Source organism: Magnusiomyces paraingens (assembly GCF_902498895.1).
Source record: "Magnusiomyces paraingens strain CBS 517.90 genome assembly, contig: contig1, whole genome shotgun sequence".
NCBI lineage: Eukaryota > Fungi > Ascomycota > Dipodascomycetes > Dipodascales > Dipodascaceae > Magnusiomyces > Magnusiomyces paraingens.
In genome coordinates this window covers 1976089-1995000 of record NW_022474067.1, presented here as the reverse complement: position 1 = coordinate 1995000, position 18912 = coordinate 1976089, and the positions used below count along the sequence as shown (strand labels likewise).

At 41.4% G+C, this 18912-nt stretch overlaps 4 protein-coding genes across 4 annotated transcripts; 1 reads left to right on the top strand and 3 right to left on the bottom strand.

Moving 5' to 3' along the window:
• Nucleotides 1-72: 72 nt before the first annotated feature.
• SAPINGB_P000597 (uncharacterized protein) lies at nucleotides 73-1092 on the bottom strand (the record flags this gene model as incomplete). Its single annotated transcript, XM_031995320.1, has 1 exon — nucleotides 73-1092. The coding sequence occupies one exon, from the start codon at nucleotides 1090-1092 to the stop codon at nucleotides 73-75; it is 1020 nt and encodes a 339-aa protein (XP_031851211.1).
• A 2009-nt stretch (nucleotides 1093-3101) lies between these two features.
• Nucleotides 3102-7982, bottom strand: SAPINGB_P000596 (uncharacterized protein; the record flags this gene model as incomplete). The annotated part of the gene is made up of 2 exons (XM_031995319.1): nucleotides 3102-4445; nucleotides 4623-7982. 2 exons carry the CDS (start codon nucleotides 7980-7982, stop codon nucleotides 3102-3104), a joined length of 4704 nt encoding a protein of 1567 aa, XP_031851210.1.
• A 672-nt stretch (nucleotides 7983-8654) lies between these two features.
• On the top strand, nucleotides 8655-9261 carry SAPINGB_P000595 (uncharacterized protein; the record flags this gene model as incomplete). Its single annotated transcript, XM_031995318.1, has 2 exons — nucleotides 8655-8660; nucleotides 8737-9261. 2 exons carry the CDS (start codon nucleotides 8655-8657, stop codon nucleotides 9259-9261), a joined length of 531 nt encoding a protein of 176 aa, XP_031851209.1.
• Nucleotides 9262-9339: 78 nt separating this feature from the next.
• SAPINGB_P000594 (uncharacterized protein) lies at nucleotides 9340-18653 on the bottom strand (the record flags this gene model as incomplete). Its single annotated transcript, XM_031995317.1, has 3 exons — nucleotides 9340-13947; nucleotides 14004-18308; nucleotides 18399-18653. 3 exons carry the CDS (start codon nucleotides 18651-18653, stop codon nucleotides 9340-9342), a joined length of 9168 nt encoding a protein of 3055 aa, XP_031851208.1.
• Between the last annotated feature and the right edge of the window lie 259 nt (nucleotides 18654-18912).

The window sequence follows — 18912 nt, the reverse complement described above, 5'->3', positions numbered from 1 at the left end:
TTTCTTCTTCTTCTTTTTTTTTTTTTTTTTTTGTTATCCTTTTCTCTTTAACTCCCAATCATTTTTTCAAAATCACGCTTTGCGAGACTTGGAAACAGTAGAAGCTGGAGAAACAGTTGATCCAGAAGCAACACCAACAGTAGCCTCTTTGTCAACAACAACATTTCTCTTTTTCTCTGCAGCACTGCGCTTCTTGCCCTTGGTGTAAACACGAATGTAAAAGCCAATAAACAAAAACAAATATGAAGTCAAAATGAAGCAACCAGACATGGCAGCAAACTCTTCACCAGCACAAGTACCAAAAGTAGGAAGGAAAGTGATATTGTACTTTGTAGCGTAGTAAGTATAAGTGGCAAAGTAAATGAAAAACAAGTCAATCACAAATTGGATAATTTGAAGACGAGTGACCCATTCTTTCCACCAAATGCGAATTCCACGAGATGACTGGAAATAGTACCAGTACATAACCACATGAACAAAAAGATTAAGAGAAATAGGGACCCAAGAAACAGAGGTATGGCCAAGAAGTTGGGTGTAGCAAAGAAGAGCAGTTGCACCATGGTGATATGTATGGAGCAACGTCAAAGGTTTTCTGCGCAAAAACAAAAAGACGGTATCGATAAATTCCAAGTACTTTGTAAGGTAGTTAAGATAATAGACAAGAACAATAGGTTGTGTCCAAGAACCAGAGTTGCAAATAGCATAAAACAAACCTTCTCTTGCCAAAATGGGGATGAGTTGTTCAACCAGCAATAGTAATAAAGTCAAAGATAAAAGTGTTAGGTTAAGGTTATGAATTTGAAAGATTTTTGCAAGTTTAATTGGAGATTTGCCAGTGGCAGTCATGATTGCCTGTCCACCAAAAATAATCACATAATAAGAGGTGATGATGGCGACGACGGGGGCAAGAGTTGAAAAGGGGACTTGACCTGCAACAAATTCAAATTTATTAAGGTCATAACCTCCTGAAAGTCTATGGATAGCAAATGAGACAACATCCCAAAGGTAAAAGCCAAAGGGACGGTCTAAAGAGGGAGTTTGGAAAGTCAAGGCTTGTACCAGAGACTCAGGTAGAGAATGGATCACTGGCATAGTTTTAGAAGATGAGAATGATTAAGAAGATGAGAAAAAAAAAAAAAAAAAAAAAAAAAAAAAAAAAAAAGAGAGGGATGAAAGAGAAAGAATATAAATATATATATAGATATATAAGTATATAAGTATATAAGTATATTAATATTTATAAATTTATATAAAAAAAAAAAAAAAAAAAAAGAAAAGAGGAAAAGAGGGAAAAGAAAGAAAAAAAAAAAAAAAAAAAAAAAAAAAGGGGTTGAAAAATAAAAAAAAAAATGGATGGTTATAAGAATTTATATAAATATATATATATATATATATAAAGGGGAGGGATTAATTAATTTATAATTAATTTATTATTATAATTAATTTATTATCATTTACTTACTTTTAAAAGTAAATTTACTATTTGAAATTGATTTATTTATTTATTATTTTATTTTATTTTATTTTATTTTATTTTATTTTGATAGTAGTAGCAGCATCAGTAGCAGCAGCAGCAGCAGCAGCAGCAACCAAACAAAAAGAGGGGCTTGTCGGTGTGTTTTTTTTTTTTTGTTTTTTTTTTGATGGAATGTGAAAAAAAAAAAAAATAACAACAATAACAACAATAACAAATACAACAAAAAATTGTAGAAGACAACAAATAAATATAAAAATAAATAAATAAAAAATAAAAACCTGACGAAAGTAATTTTATGATAAGTTATTTTTTTTTTTTAAATTGGTTTTATATATATATATATATATTTAGAGAAAGAATAAAAAAAAAAAAAAAAAAAAAAAAAAAGGACCCTTGGAAAATAAATAAATTAATAAATTAATAAATAAATTAATAAATAAATTAATAAATTAATAAAATAAAAAGTGCCGCTTTCACATTCAATTGCAATTTTTTTATTTTTTTTATGTTTTTTATTTTTTTCATTTTTTTCATTTTTTTTTTTTGTATGGGCTTACCAAATTCAGCTACACCAGAAGCAGCTTTACTAGTTGTTGTTTGTTGTTGTTGTTGTTGTTGTTGTTGTTGTTGTTAATATTATTGTTGGACTGACCGACCCAAAATATTCTTCAAAATGTTGGTATTTATTATTATTATTATTATTATTATTATTATTATTATTATTATTATTATTATTATTATTATTATTATTATTATTATTATCAAATAAAGTATAAATAAATATATATATATAGATATATATATATTCAATTTTCAAATCTTCAATTAATTAATATTTTAATAATATATTTTAATAATAATAATAATAATCTTAACTTAAAATTATAAAAAAGACTTTAAATATTTAACTAAATCTTATTAACCTTAACTATATTATCTCATTAAATCTACCTCTCTCTCTCTCATAATTATCATAATCATTCTACTTCAATTTAAATAAACAATCTTTTAAAACCCCCCATTATATATATATATATATATATATATATATCTTTCTTTCTTTCTTTCTTATTCTTAATCATTTCTCTTCATCATTATCCTCTTTCAAATTATTGTACTAATAACACCCGAATAACCTAAATAACCCCAATAACCCCAATAACCCGGGTGGCCTTCAGCCGTAGCTAAAAAACGCACTCATGATCATCGGCTCTTTAATCTTGCCGATTCTCTGCCGTCCATGTGAAAAAAATAAATAAATAAATAAATAAAAAAATAAATAAATAAACAAATAAATAAACAAATAAATAAACAAATAAATAAAATAAAATAAAATAAAATAAAATAAAAAATTAAACTCTCCGTTCCGAGCTAAGCCCTTTTTTTTTTTTTTTTTTTTTTTTTTTTTATTTATTTATTTATTTTTTTTTTTTTCATGATTATAATTATAATCCCACTTTTAATATTCATTTAAAAATTATTATTATTAAATCATCTTTATCTTCATCTTCATCTTCTTCATCATCTTCTTCTTTTTCTTCTTCTTCTTCTTACACAAACTTATATATATATATATATATATATATATATATAAATAAACATATAAATATAAATCAATCATTTTTTACTCACCCTCCTTCTCATCTAAACTACTCTTCTTCACTCCACCACTACCCCCTTGCTTCTTCTCCTTCTGCCAGAAATCCAAAGATGCAACAACATCGTACCCATTCTCATCCTCAAAAGCATACATAATCTCCCGCGTATTCTCATGTAAAAACCTAATGTTCTCTCCAGTAATCACCCGTACAATCTCCCCAGTCTCCATATGCCGAATCTCAACAAAACTAGGCTCAAACCCAATAATATAGGGATACGACATGGCAAACCCTTGAGGCAACCCCTCCCAATGAATAATCCACTTGGGCCGTGATAACCACCCACTGGCATTCACATAAAATGAAAAGTCACTGTAATTCAACAGAAATTCACTCTGTAACCTGTAAATCGCAATAGGCTTTACCGTCTCCCGTCGAGTCACAAAATCAAGCGCAGTATCCGCAAGTGCAAGCACTGACTCTGACATATAAGTGTCCAAACTCATAATCTCAAACCCCTTGGTGCACCCAACACACAAATTGTTGGTCAAAAAATTAATTGAAACAATCTCACTCGATACAACCATCTCTTTAAGCACTGCAAGCCCCTCTGCTTGAGTCCGTAAAAGCTTGCGCAACGGTGGCCTCTTCCCCCTAGGAGTAGGATCCGCAGGCTCAAGAACCTTCAACGTCGACGTCGATGACCCATTCTTTGCAGTACACACCAAAATCTTCCCCTTCCCAAGACCAACCTTGTAAAAATTAATGTGCCCAATCACCTTGCGTGCCCGGCGCTCATTCCCAATCGGATCAGACGTCTCTAAACAGTCTAGCGGCCAAGTGTAAAGTGTCTTCTCAGACATGGCAAGAAGCATATTATACTCCTCAATCACATCAATCTGAGACACTGAAGACACATTAATCACCCGAACAGGCTTCGTAGTCACCCGACCAGCACCATCCGCTGACATCTTGGTATCTGAAATCCAAATACCATTATCCGTCCCGTAAAGTAACTTGCGCCCACCATCAAAAGGTGTCACACAATTCACCCGATTCGACGGATCAAAAAACCGTTGCATCAAAATGTGTTGTGTGTATACATCACTCTTCTCAATAAGAACCTTCTTCTGGTCCATAATATTCTCCACCCACTTCTTTCGGCTAATGTACGACGATGTGTACAAAATCAATTCGTACCCCCGTCGTCCAAGGTGTTGAAACATTATAGGGTATCGGTTCTGCGCATTTTCCTTCAACGGCGCAACCTTAGCAGCTGTAGAAATAAGAGAAGAAGACGTACGACGTGTCGCCCCCTTTGGTGGCGCTTCATCGCTTTCATTAATTACCAAAAGTTCAAGAGGAATAGGCTGTAAAGTTAGTAAAATAAAATAAAAGAAAAAGAAAAAGAAAAAGAAAAAGAAAAAGAAAAAGAAAAAGAAAAAGAAAAAGAAAAAGAAAAAGAAAAAGAAAAAGAAAAAGAAAAAGAAAAAGAAAAAGAAAAAGAAAAAGAAAAAGAAAAAGAAAAAGAAAAAGAAACCCCTTACCTTGCGATAAACATTTAAATTCTCACGCTTATTCACAATCTTAGGCCGAAGAAACAACAAACTATTGTCAAACAAGTAAATCAAAACATCTCCTTGATTCTCCTTATCTCCAGTACGCTTCTTCATTGTCCCCTTAAAGATAATCTGTCGGCTCTCATCTGTCAACTTCAAATCAACACGCTCATTCGGTCGGAACTGAATCTTATTATTCAACTGCATCAACTGCTGCCGGTTCTCAGACCGTCCACTCTCAATATTCAACTGCGTCAAAAACTCTCGTACAAGCGTCCGAGCCTTGGGTAAATTCTCCTTGTCTGGATTCGAATCATCTGTCGCCTTCAAAATTGCATCCAACAACAACGGGTATCGCGCCAACCGCGTCGTCGGCTTAGTCAAATAACCATTCAACTCAAGCTTCCGAGACTCCTTCTTCCGCTCAGTTTCATCAACAAACTTGGCAAATGCTGAATTATTGCTCTTCTCCCCCTCAAACACATACTTGGCATATACCTGCTTCTTGCCGTACTCAATAAACGGCTTAAACTTGGGCACATACTCCAAAAATATATCTCCAACTTGGTCAACAATCGGAGCCTGCTGCTGCCGCTTTGTCAGTGCATCCGCTAACTTAATGTTGACCGCATGAACCTCAGGAATAACTCCAAACACTTGGTTCAAGAAGCTTTTCCGACGAGACTCAGGGATAATGTTGCCCACCTGTAATGGCTTGATCCAAAAGTCCCGCAAATACTCCAAGTCTTTGACAAAATCTCGCTCAGTGTAAATCAGTTCACAAATCACCTCCTGTCGTTTTTTCTCCTTGTCACTCACACTGTCCACAATATCCTTTGATACTGTATGAATCCACAGTTTGTGCTCTTTTTCATCATCACCATGAAGCGACAATCGACTTTCAGCCCGCTTTAAAACAGAATTAGGCTTTATGTTCAATCTTGCTTGCTGCTCCAACCTTTTTGGACATCCAACTGAATAACAAAGGCGGTCTGGCCTACACGTGGGAGAATAACACTTAGTTAAAAGGACAAAAATACCATTGACAGGAACAGATGTGGCTTCAGACTTTTTCGAATGTTCAGGGTGGCCTTGATGTTGCTGACCCTGATGCTGATTGACACTGCTAACGCTATTTGCACGCTCATTAGCTGCATGAGAAGAAACAGCACCTTTAGTGCCAGTATTAGGAATAACAGCGTTAACAAGAGTGCCACCAGTAGTCGTAGCTGTAATTGAATTCATGCTAGAAATACTAGTCACACTATTGCTAAGACTATTAGACATGTGGCCATGCTCATCCTCTTCACGCTCCACCATAATCTCGTTAAACTGGTAAACCTCATCGGGGCGGTCCCGCAGTCGGTGCTCATAAGTAACATCGTGGAAAAGCTTTTGCGCATCTAATGCACGCCCAAGAAGTAGAGCCATGTTGCGGTCCGTGCTCTGAATAATGTAGCAAATTAAGTCTATCGCCTCAATACCAGTAAAGGCCTTTGTATAAGTCAACTCGTTTTTGACTCGGTCCCGAAGAACAATGCGCTGCTGAAAGGCTTGGGCTACTTTAGACAAAAAGGCCGGCTTAACAAGTGGTGATCGACGCGAAGTAGTAATAATGGTAGTTGGTGCTGGGAACGGAGTTCCACGTGAAAAAGACGAATTGGGCGACCCATGAGACGATGGCGACGGGAACATGGGAGCAGGGTCCGAAAGCGAAACTCCCTCTTCTGAGGCACGCGAAGATGTCGATGTAGATCTTTGATTCTTAGACTTAACTCCCTTGATAGGAACTAGTGATGTTGAAGACGATGCAGACCCAGTCGACGTTGATCGCTGATTGGTATTGTTACCACTGGACGAAGCAGTATTTGGGTGCAAATGAGGAAGCATCTCAATCCCCTGTCGGCGCGGAATAATTCGGCCTGAAAGAGTCATTGTTTGACTTCGTCCATGTAAATCCCGATCCATAGGCCCTGAAGGCCGAGACGCCGATGTAAGGGACATGCTCCGAGTGGACGGCGCAGGAAGAGCAGGAATTACGTTTGGATTGTACTGACTAGCAGGAGGTCTCACAGCATGTGGTACAGGTACATGAGAAGGCATGTTGCCACCAGATGCAGACCGGGGTTGTTGGTGCTGCTGCTGCTGTTGTTGTTGTTGGCTTTGGTTTTGAGAAATTTGATTAAGCTGAGCAGACAAGTGATTAGCAGGCAAGGAAGGAGATCGAGGCAATGAACCATACTGGTGGGAGGTTTGGAGACTCGGGCGATGTGGTACCCCGCCGCCGTGCGCAAACTGTTGCAGTTGCTGTTGTTGGCGGTGATGGTTGGCTGAAGCAAAATCAAAATTTCTATTTATATCTTGCTGCTGGAATGCGGGCTGCAGTTGAGGTCCCGCAGACCCTGGTCGGTGCGGGATCTGAGCAATGGGCGGCGGAGAGTAAAACGTCTGCTGTTGAGGTTGAGGTTGAGGTTGAGGTTGTTGTTGCTGCTGTTGGCCCGGTGGAACCGAAAATGGACTAGGTGCGGGCGATTCCGAGCGATTTGGCCTCGGGAACCCAGTATTAGAAGAGTTGTTATAATTTGCACCGTTAGCATAAATTCGGTTATTCATGCTCTCATCATAAGCGCTATTGAATTTAGTCGTTACTGGAACAGGTGGAATCTGTGACATGTTTATTGGGGAAGGCAAAGAAGACAAAGGCATGGCTCCTCCTCCTCCCCCTGAAGAACCGCCACTACTTGTTATATTTGAAGCAAATTGGTGATGATCTGGGAAAGTGCCAGCCTGAGAATAACCAAATGAATTGTTATTGTTATTGCCAGATGAGAAATGACGATCAGAAGTGGTTGTTGTTGAGCCATTCCCCGAAGCTGGGCCAGAAATTGAAGGCTGGGGTCGCGAAAACCCAAATATATTTGTAAAAGCTGTATCGCGAGTAGAAGGACCAAGTGGCCGCTGTGGGCTTGTGGATGAAGAGGTCGAAGCTAAAGACGTTGCAGACGAAGAAGCATTAGCAGCAGCGGCAGCAGCGGCAGCGGCAGCTGTTGCAGAGGGATTATGGTACTGCTGCTGTTGTTGCTGCTGTTGTAGCGAGTTTTGTGGATGCTGTTGCTGCTGTTGTTGCTGCTGCGGTGGCGGTGACTGCTGCTGTTGTTGCTGCTGCGGTGGCGGTGACTGCTGCTGTGGCGAGAGTCCCTGTTGAAAGTTGCCCTGATGGGCAAAGTTAAATGAACTTGTAGGATGCAGAGATGTTGCTTGAAACTGGGACGCTAGCTGAGGAATAGATTGAGAAGGTCGAGGCTGTTTATGCGAAGAGTGATTATTAAAGTGGCTATTTCCATCCATTTAACGTGTGGTTTTGCTTATTATTATTATTATTATTATTATTATTATTATTATTATTATTATTATTATTATTATTATTATTATTATTATTATTATTATTATTATTATTATTAAAAGAATGACTGGAACTCAAAAATGAACGTAAGAGGGAAACCACCGTAGTAGAAAAGATATATATGTGATATATATATGAAGTATATATACACGTACTCTGGATCTACGTATATATATACATGAACAAATATGGAGATGTTCCTTGGTAGTGACGAATTGTATGCGAGTTTCTGGTGTGGGCAAAGAAATCCCTTGATGGCGATATTTTGGTGGGAAAAAAGAGGAGGTTTTGTTGTGATAACAAAATTTACAAGAGGGCCCTCAGCACACTGTTTTTGTTTGGGTGTTCAAAATTTTTATTCAATTTACTAGGTAGGTTTTTAGCTTACCTGGTAAATAAATATTGCCGCTTTTTTGTTACATTACACGGTCACGTGGATCGTATAGCCTTCTTGGAAAACCACGCACTCGTCCAATCCACCAAAAACCATCGCCATTTTTTGCCAAATATTTCAATTTCAATTTCAATTTCAATTCCAAAAAAAAAAAATAAAATAAAATAAAAAAGAAAAATATATCCTGCGTCTCTTCACATATCATTCAATATATAAATCTACAATGCCTGTGAGTTTCAATTCCCTAAAAAAAAAATTCCAATCTTTTTCTCTAATTATTTCAAAATTAATAAATATCTCTTTAGGCCTACCATTCTACTTTCCTTGTTGAAGGCGCTGATGACCGCGTCATTGGCAACTTTGCTGTCCTTCCCCTTAAGACCAAATTTCGCGGACCCGCATACCCTTGCAGTGACGATTACGACATTCTGGATGAGATTCTCGATTTATTCCGTGCAAACTCCTTTTTCCGCAACTTTGAAATCAAGGGTCCTGCAGACCGTACTCTCATCTATGGAATTCTCTTTATTTCCGACTGCCTCAACAAGCTGAAACCAACAACCCCTCCCAACGAAGCCAACAAGATCCTTAATACCCTTGCTGTTGAACACTTCACCATTCCAGGTGATGCAAGCTTTCCTCTTAACGCTCTTTACGCTCCTCCAAGAGACAGAACTGAGGCTGATACCCTTCGCTCTTACCTCACTCAGTTCCGACAAGAACTCGCTCTTAGATTGATTTCCAGAGTGTACCCCAATGGCGAAAAAGTTCCCAACAAGTACTGGCTGGCCTTTACCAGAAGACGTTTTATGAATAAGAGTCTTTCTTAAATGTATTATTTTATTTTTTTATTACAATATTAAACATGTTCAAAATTCTACTTCACTAAAAATGCGATTTTCTTTTTTTTACTTTGGTGGTTGCTGATGATGATGATATGGATAGGGATAAGGATGATGTTGTTGTTGTTGCGACTGCTGCGGCTGCTGTTGTTGTTGCTGCTGTTGCTGGTATGAATGAGGATACTGGGTTGGGTATCCCCCTCGCTCGTTGCTCTCGCGAGACGTGTAATCGTAGCCAAACCGGCCCCCAGCAGAAGAATGCGGACTACTGCTCAAAAGAGCTGCCAGCCCAGAGATAGCATTCCCTTGTGTCGTAGACATGGAAGACTGTGAGGCAGCAGCTCCGCTCCCAATTGTAGAACTCGCACGTGCAGAGGCATCACTTTGGTCAACAGCTTGATCTGGAAATCTGTAGTGACTGCTATAAATGCCACCAGCATATTGTTGTTGCTGCTGCTGCTGCTGCTGTATCGCATATGCCGGATGTTGCTGCTGGTGTACATGAGAATGAATTTGAGCCCCTCCGGTAGAAGCAACATATGGAGTCGACGGCGATACGGCCCGGCGAATACTATCACTGCCACGCACACCACTACCAAGCGACGGAGGCATTGGCAAAAAACTACCACTAGAACTGTTGAGAGACATGTTCACAGAAGAAGAACCTTGTGGTGGCACTGCGGAAACTGGAGTAGTGCTTTCGCTAGGCGATAAAATGTTGGATAATGACGCCGGGCTTGTATTGTGTGCAGAGCGGTACGATGCCGGATGCAATTGGGTTGCTGTGCCCTCAGGTGAATGTCGAATACTAGATAAAGGCGGATACCGACTTGAAAGTGTGTCAACAATGCTGGCACGTGAAGGAAGAGGTTGCAATGGAGGCAAGTAAGCAGCCTGAGCAGTCTTATTGCCAAATTGTGATGCAGAGTATGCGTTTCCTTGTCGAACAGGATCGTACCATGGTCTGTCATTAGTGCCAGAGGAAGTGCTGCCACTGCTGCTGACATTACTTCCACTGCCATTGTTATTGGCAGAGGTTGGCAATGGTGGCAAAGCAGTAGCTCGTACAGATGAAGTTCCGGGCTCAGACGCTGCAGAATCCTGAACAGGGTTCAAAATGTTGGAAATAGAGTTGGTACTGCTCTTGCGCTGAGAAGTTGTTGTTGATGTGGTTGTTGATGCAGGCATTGTTGCAGTTGCAACTGCTGGGCTCGTATTTCTGTACGGTAATGATTGATACGCATTGGCATTAACAGCAACCTCAGACAAACTAGCCAAAGAAGGCATGCTGGTTCGTGCAACAAAAGGACCACCATTTTGCTGTGGATAAGCACCGCGCTCGTTCGAGATGGTGCCATAAAGCGGTTGCTGATAGTTTTGTTGACGAATGTAGGCCTCGTTTTCACGCTGCTTTTGTAACAAAATCTCTCTCTCGCGAGCTTCTTGTTCTCGGCGCTGCTGCAATTCGCGTTCCTCCTTAAGCCGTCTTTCTTCTCGTTCTTGTTCCAACTTGCGTTCCTTCAGCCTCTCATTTTGTTCCGTCTGCTTACGCTGTTGTTCCTTTTGAAGTTCATCCAGCTGCTGCTGCCGAAGCTGTTGAGCCTTTAAAAGACTTTCCTGTCTCTGGCGCTCAAATTCCTGCTCTTTCTCCTTCTCTTTTTTGAGGCGTTCCATCTCATGTAGCTGAGCCCGTGCATTCTCTTGTTGTTGTTGTTGCTGCTGTTGTTGCTGCTGTTGTTGCTGTTGCTGTTGTTGTTGCTGCTGCTGCTGCTCATAAGCCCCTGGGATTTTGGGCTTAGGTAGATAAAATCCAGTCGTACGGGAATTGGTACCAAACGACGTGGGCGGCGGAAGATTGTAAAGCGGACTCTTTTCTGTTTGTGGAGATGTTGAGGATGAGGGTGCTATTGTCGTTGTGACAACTGATGGTACTGGTTGCGGTGGCTTTTCCGAATGAGAAAGTGGTGGCAGTACTCTAGGAGTCTCATTATTCTTGGTATCCTCGCTCGTAGCTTGCAATAGCTGCTGAATGGGAGAAACATGAGATGGGGCAGGGGCAGGGGTATTGTATGAATACTGCGAAGTTGGCTGAGCTGCAGAGTTCAAAGTGAATTGTCGCTGCTGAGCCAAATGCTGACGGGCATCTCCAGAAACATAACCAGTGACAGGTTTCGGTGCAGCTTGACCACGCATTTGCAGCTCAGCTTGAGCACGAGCTTCATTCTGAGCTATAGCACGTCTTTCAGCTTCTGCAAATGCTGCGCTTTGGTCATTGACTTGAATGCGCGCAATAAAATCACGAGGCTGCTTCTGTTGTTGCGATTGCTGCTGTGGTGGTGGTGGTTGAAGCTGTGGTGGTGGTTGCTGTAGTACAGGAGTAGGTTGTTGTACCTGGGCATGAGCCACAATAGGAGACTGAAGAACTTGAGACTGTCTCTTCTTATCTAAAGCACTCATTAATGCAACCTCTGCAAAAGCAGCAGCCGGCTGTTGAGGTGGTGAAACGAACTTGGTGGGCTGAGACTCTTCAGTATGAAGAGAAACCGCAAAAGCTGGTGACGGTTGCTTTTCAGCAGCTGCAGTAGCTGCCTGGTGGTCTATAGCTCCCTTGTTCCTAGTACGACGAGTTGGATGTGAATTATCATCTTCCAAAATGGGAGGTGGAGGAGGCATGGGAAGACCTTTGCTGATACGGTCATCAGCATCTTCTGCAATCTTGATCCAACTGCGCTTTTCAGCGTTTTTCCCAAAACAGTTTTTAGCCATCACAGCACTCTTGGATTTAAAGTGCTTGGAAATGCTTTCCCAGTCAGTACCATAACTAGACAAAAGTTTTTGGAAAAGATTCAAATCATTAACAGTCCAGTAACTCGAGGACCGTTGAGGATGAGCATGGTTTTGCTGGGACTGTGAGTGTTCCGAAGTCTCTTGACGCTGAGCACCTTGTTGATACAACTCTTGAATTTGGTTAGATGGAACTGCAGGTGATTCATCGTGGCCTTCAACGATAGGTGTAGGTGTGGACTGCAGAGCAGGCGATTGAGTTGCAGAGGCAAGTTCTTCCTCTGCCTTTTTCTTGTCGCGTGACCGCGTGCTGCGACTACTCTTGGTTCCACGAGGCTTCTTAGTTGCTTTGGCATCGGCGCGTGCATCATCCTCAGGAGTTTTCCGCTTGCCAGAAACGCCAGAAGGCATCGAAGGTGTAGCAGTGGTAGCACCCCCCGATGGAATCACAACTATCACTGAAGGTGTACCAGACTCTGGGGTGCCAACTGCTGAAGTATCAATAACATTCTGTATAGGTGGTACAATCAAGTCTGGAATAGTGGCTGTTCGGAGCTCAAGACTGCCGTTTGGAAGTGCAGGTGAAGTAGTAGCTGTACCAGGAGTTGAGGAATGAGTAGATCCTGCAATTGATGGGGGCACAGATGCTGGAGTAGCTGTAGCAGGCGTGGGTACAGTAGGTGTTGCAGGAGCCACTGTGACCGCCGCAGCTGCTGCTGCTGCCGCTGCTGCTGCTGCTTCCTGTCTCTGTTGTTTCTCCTTTTGCTGTTTCTTACGACCCTTGCGAGTAGTTCTTCTATTTTTATTAAGAAGCATAGTTTTGTAATCAACCTGCTTTTTCGTCTGATAATAATGAAGAACGCAATCGTTAAATGACCGCTTTCCACCCATGGCCTTTGCAATGCGACCAAATTGCTTAGGATATATTGTATATGCTTCGCAAAAGGCCTCATGTTCCTCAGGAGAAAAGTTGTCAATGTTATCGGTAATAAGTCGGTGATATGGAATCGACTTGTCTTCCACAAAATTGTTGGAATCCATGTAGCGAACCTCATCACGAACAACAGGGTCATAAATCATGTTGGGGACATGGGCCGAAGTGAGGCTAGACCGTACTGAAGGGTCTCTAGCACTTTCACGCTCAAAGTTGGCCAATATCTCCAAAAACTCGGCCTCGCTGCGGACAGAATCACCATAATGGTTACGACCACGACGCCCACTGCCCCCGCTACTTGGTGGACCGGTAGAGCTACTGCCACCAACAGAAGGTAATTCCCGTTGAGCAAGAGTAGGAGTAGTTTGCTGAGAAACCTTAATGTTTTGACTGCGGTCCATGTAATCGCAATACTTGAGCCACGCAGACTTGATGTCATCAAACTGTTTTTTGTAAGCCTTGCTATTTTCATAAAGATCATGGCGATGGTGAGAAATTGTTTCCTTAAGAATTGGCTTGACTGTAGCATTGTTCATTGCAATGTTACGGTAATAGAATGGGTAGGAATTAAGTGACTTGATTGGCGACTTTGTGAGGTACTTCATGTCTTTGACAAATTCATCATGAGGAATTTGTTGAAGGTCGTAGATCCCCTGCTCAAGACGATTCAAGGGGAACATAAGCGGAAGCTCATCTTCCTCAGGCTTTTCTTCTTTGATTTCGTCGACCTTAGTCACCTCAGCCTCTTCAACAAGCTTAGGTGATTCTTCTCTTTGAACCTTTTGAACATGTGCAACTTCCTTAACCAAGTTCTTTTCGGCAGTTTTGACTTGCTGGGGTGAAACAGAGGGAATTACCGACGTTTCAGTTTCAACACTCTTGGGTAGTTTTTCAGAGTTCAACTCTAAAGGTTTGGGTTCCGCCTCTGGAATGGTAGTCTTAGTTGCAGTTTTAACCTTTAAATAATGTTAGCATTTGAGGGGAGGGGAAAAAAAGAAATAACAAAACTTACTGCGCTTGGAATGATCTTTCTAGGTTTGTTTGCAGCCTGCTGTTGAAAATTCAACGTTTGCGATGAAACTGATTTAACTGGTTCGCCAGACTTTGTAAAAGCAGCAGGGCCAGTAGGGAGCTGCTTTTCAGCAGACTTTGCTGTAACTTCCATTGTTGCCTCTATTGATGATGAAACACTCTGCGAAACTACCTCTGCTGACTTTTTAGTTGTCTCAAAAGAAGGCTGTTGGCTAGAGGATTCCCCAGATTCAGGTTTGGTCTGTTGAGAAAGTTTGACAGCTGGAAGAGCTGTTTTGGGCTCCATTGACTTGGACTTTTCAACATTTACTGGAAGAACATCCACCGGTAATTGTGACTTTTTAGCTACTGGCAATTGTAGAAGAGGATCTGTAGATTCCTCCTTGTGTGGTTCAGGTTTTGGCGGTAACGATGACTTCGTTTGAACTAAAAGTGTTGGAGGTTGTATGCTAACATCATCCATGACAACATCTTCATCCTGAACAGAATGCTTCTCAAAAGAAATTTCCGGCGAAACTTTGGGTTTTGATGGTGGAGAACTCAAAGTGGATTTGACTGCAGCTTTCGGCTTGTCAATCAAAGAGAGTGATGATGAAGCAGAAGTAATGAGAGACTTTTTAAAAGCAGCTGGAGCTGTTGGAGGAGTATTGGAAATTGGTTTATGTTCGGCATCCTTGACTAGTAGTTTTTGTTTTTCAGAAACAGACGATTGTTTTGAAGGTAGAATAGGAGGGGGCTTTTTCAAATCAGTAGAGGATTCTTTGGATTCAATAGCTTCAGCAAGCTGAGATTCAGATGAAATATTTTTGTTCTCAGTCGTCTTAGTTTCATTTTCCTTAGTCTTTTGGTGCTCAGATTTAGACTCAACTTCTTTAAGTTCAGTGATTGCAAACTTCTCACGCTCAGTTTCCTTTTCTTTGAGTTCTGTCTTGGACGCTACCTTAGACTCAATCTTAGATTCAACTTTAGAACCAGGCTTAGATTCAACCTCAGATTCAGTCTTTGGCTCCTCTTTAGTTTTCTTTTCCTTAGTCTGGGTCTCCAAAACTTTAAACTCTGTAGCTGGTATTGATTTATCTAAAATCCTACTAGATTCCAAAGAATTTTTCGGCTCCTCTTTACTGGTGTCACTACTGTTCAGAACAATAAGCTTCTTATCACTCTCTTTCTCAAATTCCAAAGACTTATTCGGTCGTATATCCTCTTTCTTTTTTACATGGGTTTCAGTTGATGGGATTGGTGACCAGTGCTTAGATGAAGAGACTTTATCAGCAAGTTCTGAGTTGGTTGATTGGTCAGGTGCTGGCGAACTAGATTTCATTGTCGCTGATGATGGTGTAATATCTTTTGATGGAGATGTTTTGGAAGAATGTTCTGAAGTATTGTTTCCGAAAAAAGATTTAGGCTGGTCTGTTTTCGCAGGCTTTTTATCAAGCGGAGATGATTTATATGTGTTTTTCCCAATGGTTGCTGGAGTAGAAGAGTGCCGAGTCATGACTTTACTGGAAGCTGTAACTGGTTTGGTTGATTCTCGTTTGGCAGAAGATTCATGTGGACTGAGCATGGGAGATTTTGGTGGAGGAGGAGAGTCGAGCTTTTTTGTTATAGACAATGGAGTTTTGGGCGTAACAGCTCCAGGCAAAATAGAAGGAGTGGATTTTCCAGAACGTGCCGAATTGAGCTTTGCTGTAATTTCAGCCTTGGATTTTGAGTCTGTAGTTGTTTCTTCAAGAAGGTGAGGGAATAAGTCATCGTCATTTGATTGTTTTTCACCCTTTGGGTTTTTGCCGGTACCTGTGGCCAAGGGGTTAGTACTTCCTGGTTCGACTGATTCGCTACGTAGAGGTTTAATGCTATTATCAACATTTAAAGATGTGTTGGGAGTATTGCTAGTGTTGTTGATATTGCTGGTATTGCTGGTATTGTTGGTATTGTTGTTAGTATCGGTAGTGTTGATGGAGGTGCTGCTGTTGCTGCTGTTGCTGCTGTTGCTGCTGTTGCTGCTGTTGCTGCTGTTGCTGCTGTTGCTGCTGTTGCTGCTGTTGCTGCTGTTGCTGCTGTTGCTGCTGTTGCTGCTGTTGCTGCTGTTGTTGATGTTGTTGCTGTTGTTGCTATTGTTGCTATTGTTGCTATTGTTGCTATTGTTGCTGCTATTACTATTACTATTACTAGTAGTAGTGGTAGTGGTAGTGGTAGTGGTAGTGGTAGTAGAAGTAGTAGCGTTGACGTTATTATTAGTAGAAGTGGGAGGGGCTGTAGTGGTAAATATTCCTTCCGAAAGTGACGCACTGGATTCTGAAACTGCTTTGCGCATTGTGTTAGAAGCATCTAAGAAAAGGGGTCTAGTTGGGCGGTAGCTGAATCCACCTGCTGCCCTGTCATGTGCATCGTTGCGGTAAGGCTTGAGTGATCGCTCAGGCATGCTGCCACTTCCTGGTTCCTTTGGTCGCGATGGATATCCCGGCGGTCCAGAGTCTAAAGACTTGTCACGTATGTAATCATGAGAGGAAGAAAGACGTGAGTCATTAATAGATGGTGTATATGAGTCTCTGGAGATCGGGCCACGAGAATATCTGTCACGCTCATAGCGATCTCTAGATTCCCACCATGAAGAACGGTCCAGGCGATCAAAGCGGTCATGGCGGTCACGATCCCTCTCACGGTCACGATCTCGTTCTCTTTCTCTAATGGAAAAATCACGCTCACGGTCACGTACCCGATCCCTATCACTTTCTCTATCTCGTTCACGGTCGCGGTCACGGTCGCGGTCGCGGTCGCGGTCACGATCATGGTCTCGTAGTCGTAAGTCACGGTCCCTATCTGGGTAAGCTGAAGTTGCGCTAGTTGAAGATGATGAGGTCGACATGGGACTATTTCCGTTTGTTTGGGCGGTTAAAGAAGGAGTTGAGGCTACAGCACCAGTTGAACTTCGAGTTGGCGTGGTAGAAGATTGAAGAGAAGATGAGTTTGCTTGGTTGGAAGATGAAGACGAGTTGTTGACATTAGAAGAAAATTTTAATCTTTCTCTTTCCTTGTCGCGTTCGCGGTCACGGTCACGTTCACGCTCCGAAAGGTCTCTATCACGTCGGTCACGTATGTAATCACGGCTATCACGCTCTTGTTCCCAGCGGTCCCAAGAAACACGAGAAGAGTATGGAGCTGATGAATGGAACGAATCTGAAAAGCCAGAAGGTCCAGAAAAGCTTCCAGAGCCAATGGCCGATGACGATGAGTTGGATGATGATAGTGGTGGAGGTTTATGAGGAAGAGAGTGTTCGCCACCAGTGTTGTTGTTGTTGGTGTTGTTGTTGCCATTGTTATTGTTATTGTTATTGTTAATGTTGTTGTTGTTGTTATTGTTGTTGCTGCTATTAATGCTGCCCATTCCTATATTTGCACCCCATTTACTGCGCTTGTCATCTGAAACCCGTCGTCTGCTGTCGTAGTCCCAGTCACTACGACGAGCTGAAAACTCTGGGTCAGGGTACCAAGAGGATCCTGAAGAGAGGCCATCGCGGTCACGGTCACGGTCTCTATCGCGGTCACCTCCAATAGGTCTGCGGTCACGGATATGATCACGGTCGCGGTCTCTATCTCTATCGCGGTCACGGTCACGGTCACGGTCACGATCACGAAGATGATCACGGTCACGGTCAAGACCAAACTTTGAAGGAGGGTAGTCACGGTGGTGATCATCGTAAATAGAGTTTGTGGAAGAAGAGCGGGCAATGTGAGAAGACGAGGACGAAGGTCCGGTAGCCATGGAAGCAGCAGAAGCAGCCGCTGCTGAAGCAGAGGCAGCAGCTGCAACTGCAGCGGCGGCAGATGATGATGATGATGACGACGACGAGGGGAGGGCCGAGGAGCCAGCTCCTACCGGTAGGCCCATGGAGGGAGAAGAAGAAAAAGAGGATGATGATGATATAATAGATGAGGAGCTTGCTGAAGACTGGAGAGGTGCTGGTGGAAGAGAGGGATGGCTGCGTTGTTGCCATGAAGATTTTGCAGAGGAAAAATGGGAAGGTGGGTAGTCATTGTTGCTGCGTCTGTCTGAGGGTGGCGGGAAAGCCGAAGAAGAGGAAGCTGCAGAAGAAGAATACTGGCGGTCTGAGTACCGAAGAGGGTAAGGAGGGTCATTATAAGCTGACGGGTGGCGACTGGGGCCTGAAGTGCCAGAGTAGTGAGAGCCGGAAGGTCTAGGGGGGTAATCGTGGCCGTATGAAGAAGATGATGAGTAAGGGTACTGGTTGTCTCTTCTTGAATACGGTGGAGATAAATCTCGTCTCTTTATAAAGTTAGTAATAAAAAAAAAATGGAATATTGAAATAGATAGTATTCAAAAAAAAAAAAAAAAAAAAAAAAAAAGAAGGCATACATATAAATCTTTTGGCGGGCCATTTCGACGACGCTTGTAATCTTGATGTTCGCGTTCACGGCGATCGCGTTCTTTCATTCTGGGTTGGTTTTGAATTAAATGGCGTCTATTTTCGCGAGATATTTGGTCATGGTACGATGGTACAAAATGAGCTTGATTTGTAAAACTAGTATTAGAAATTGAATGGGAAGTTTGCTGGTGGTTGTCGCTTGTATTTGAAGATGAAGATTGCTTGGAGGTCTGTGCTGGAGGCATAGACAAGTGAAGAAGATATTGTTTGTTTGTGTATATATGTATATATATATTTATTTATATATATATATAAGTGTATGTGATTTATTGAATAGAAGCCTGTATGGTGCTTTGTATAATATTGGAATGGCTTTTTTTAATGTATTCAATTGCTTGTTTAGAGTTGGTTATTCTAATATTATTGCTTGTTTAAAATATATAAATATATAAAATATAAAAGGGGTGGCGGTGGTGATAAATTTTTTTTTTATATTTAAAAAAA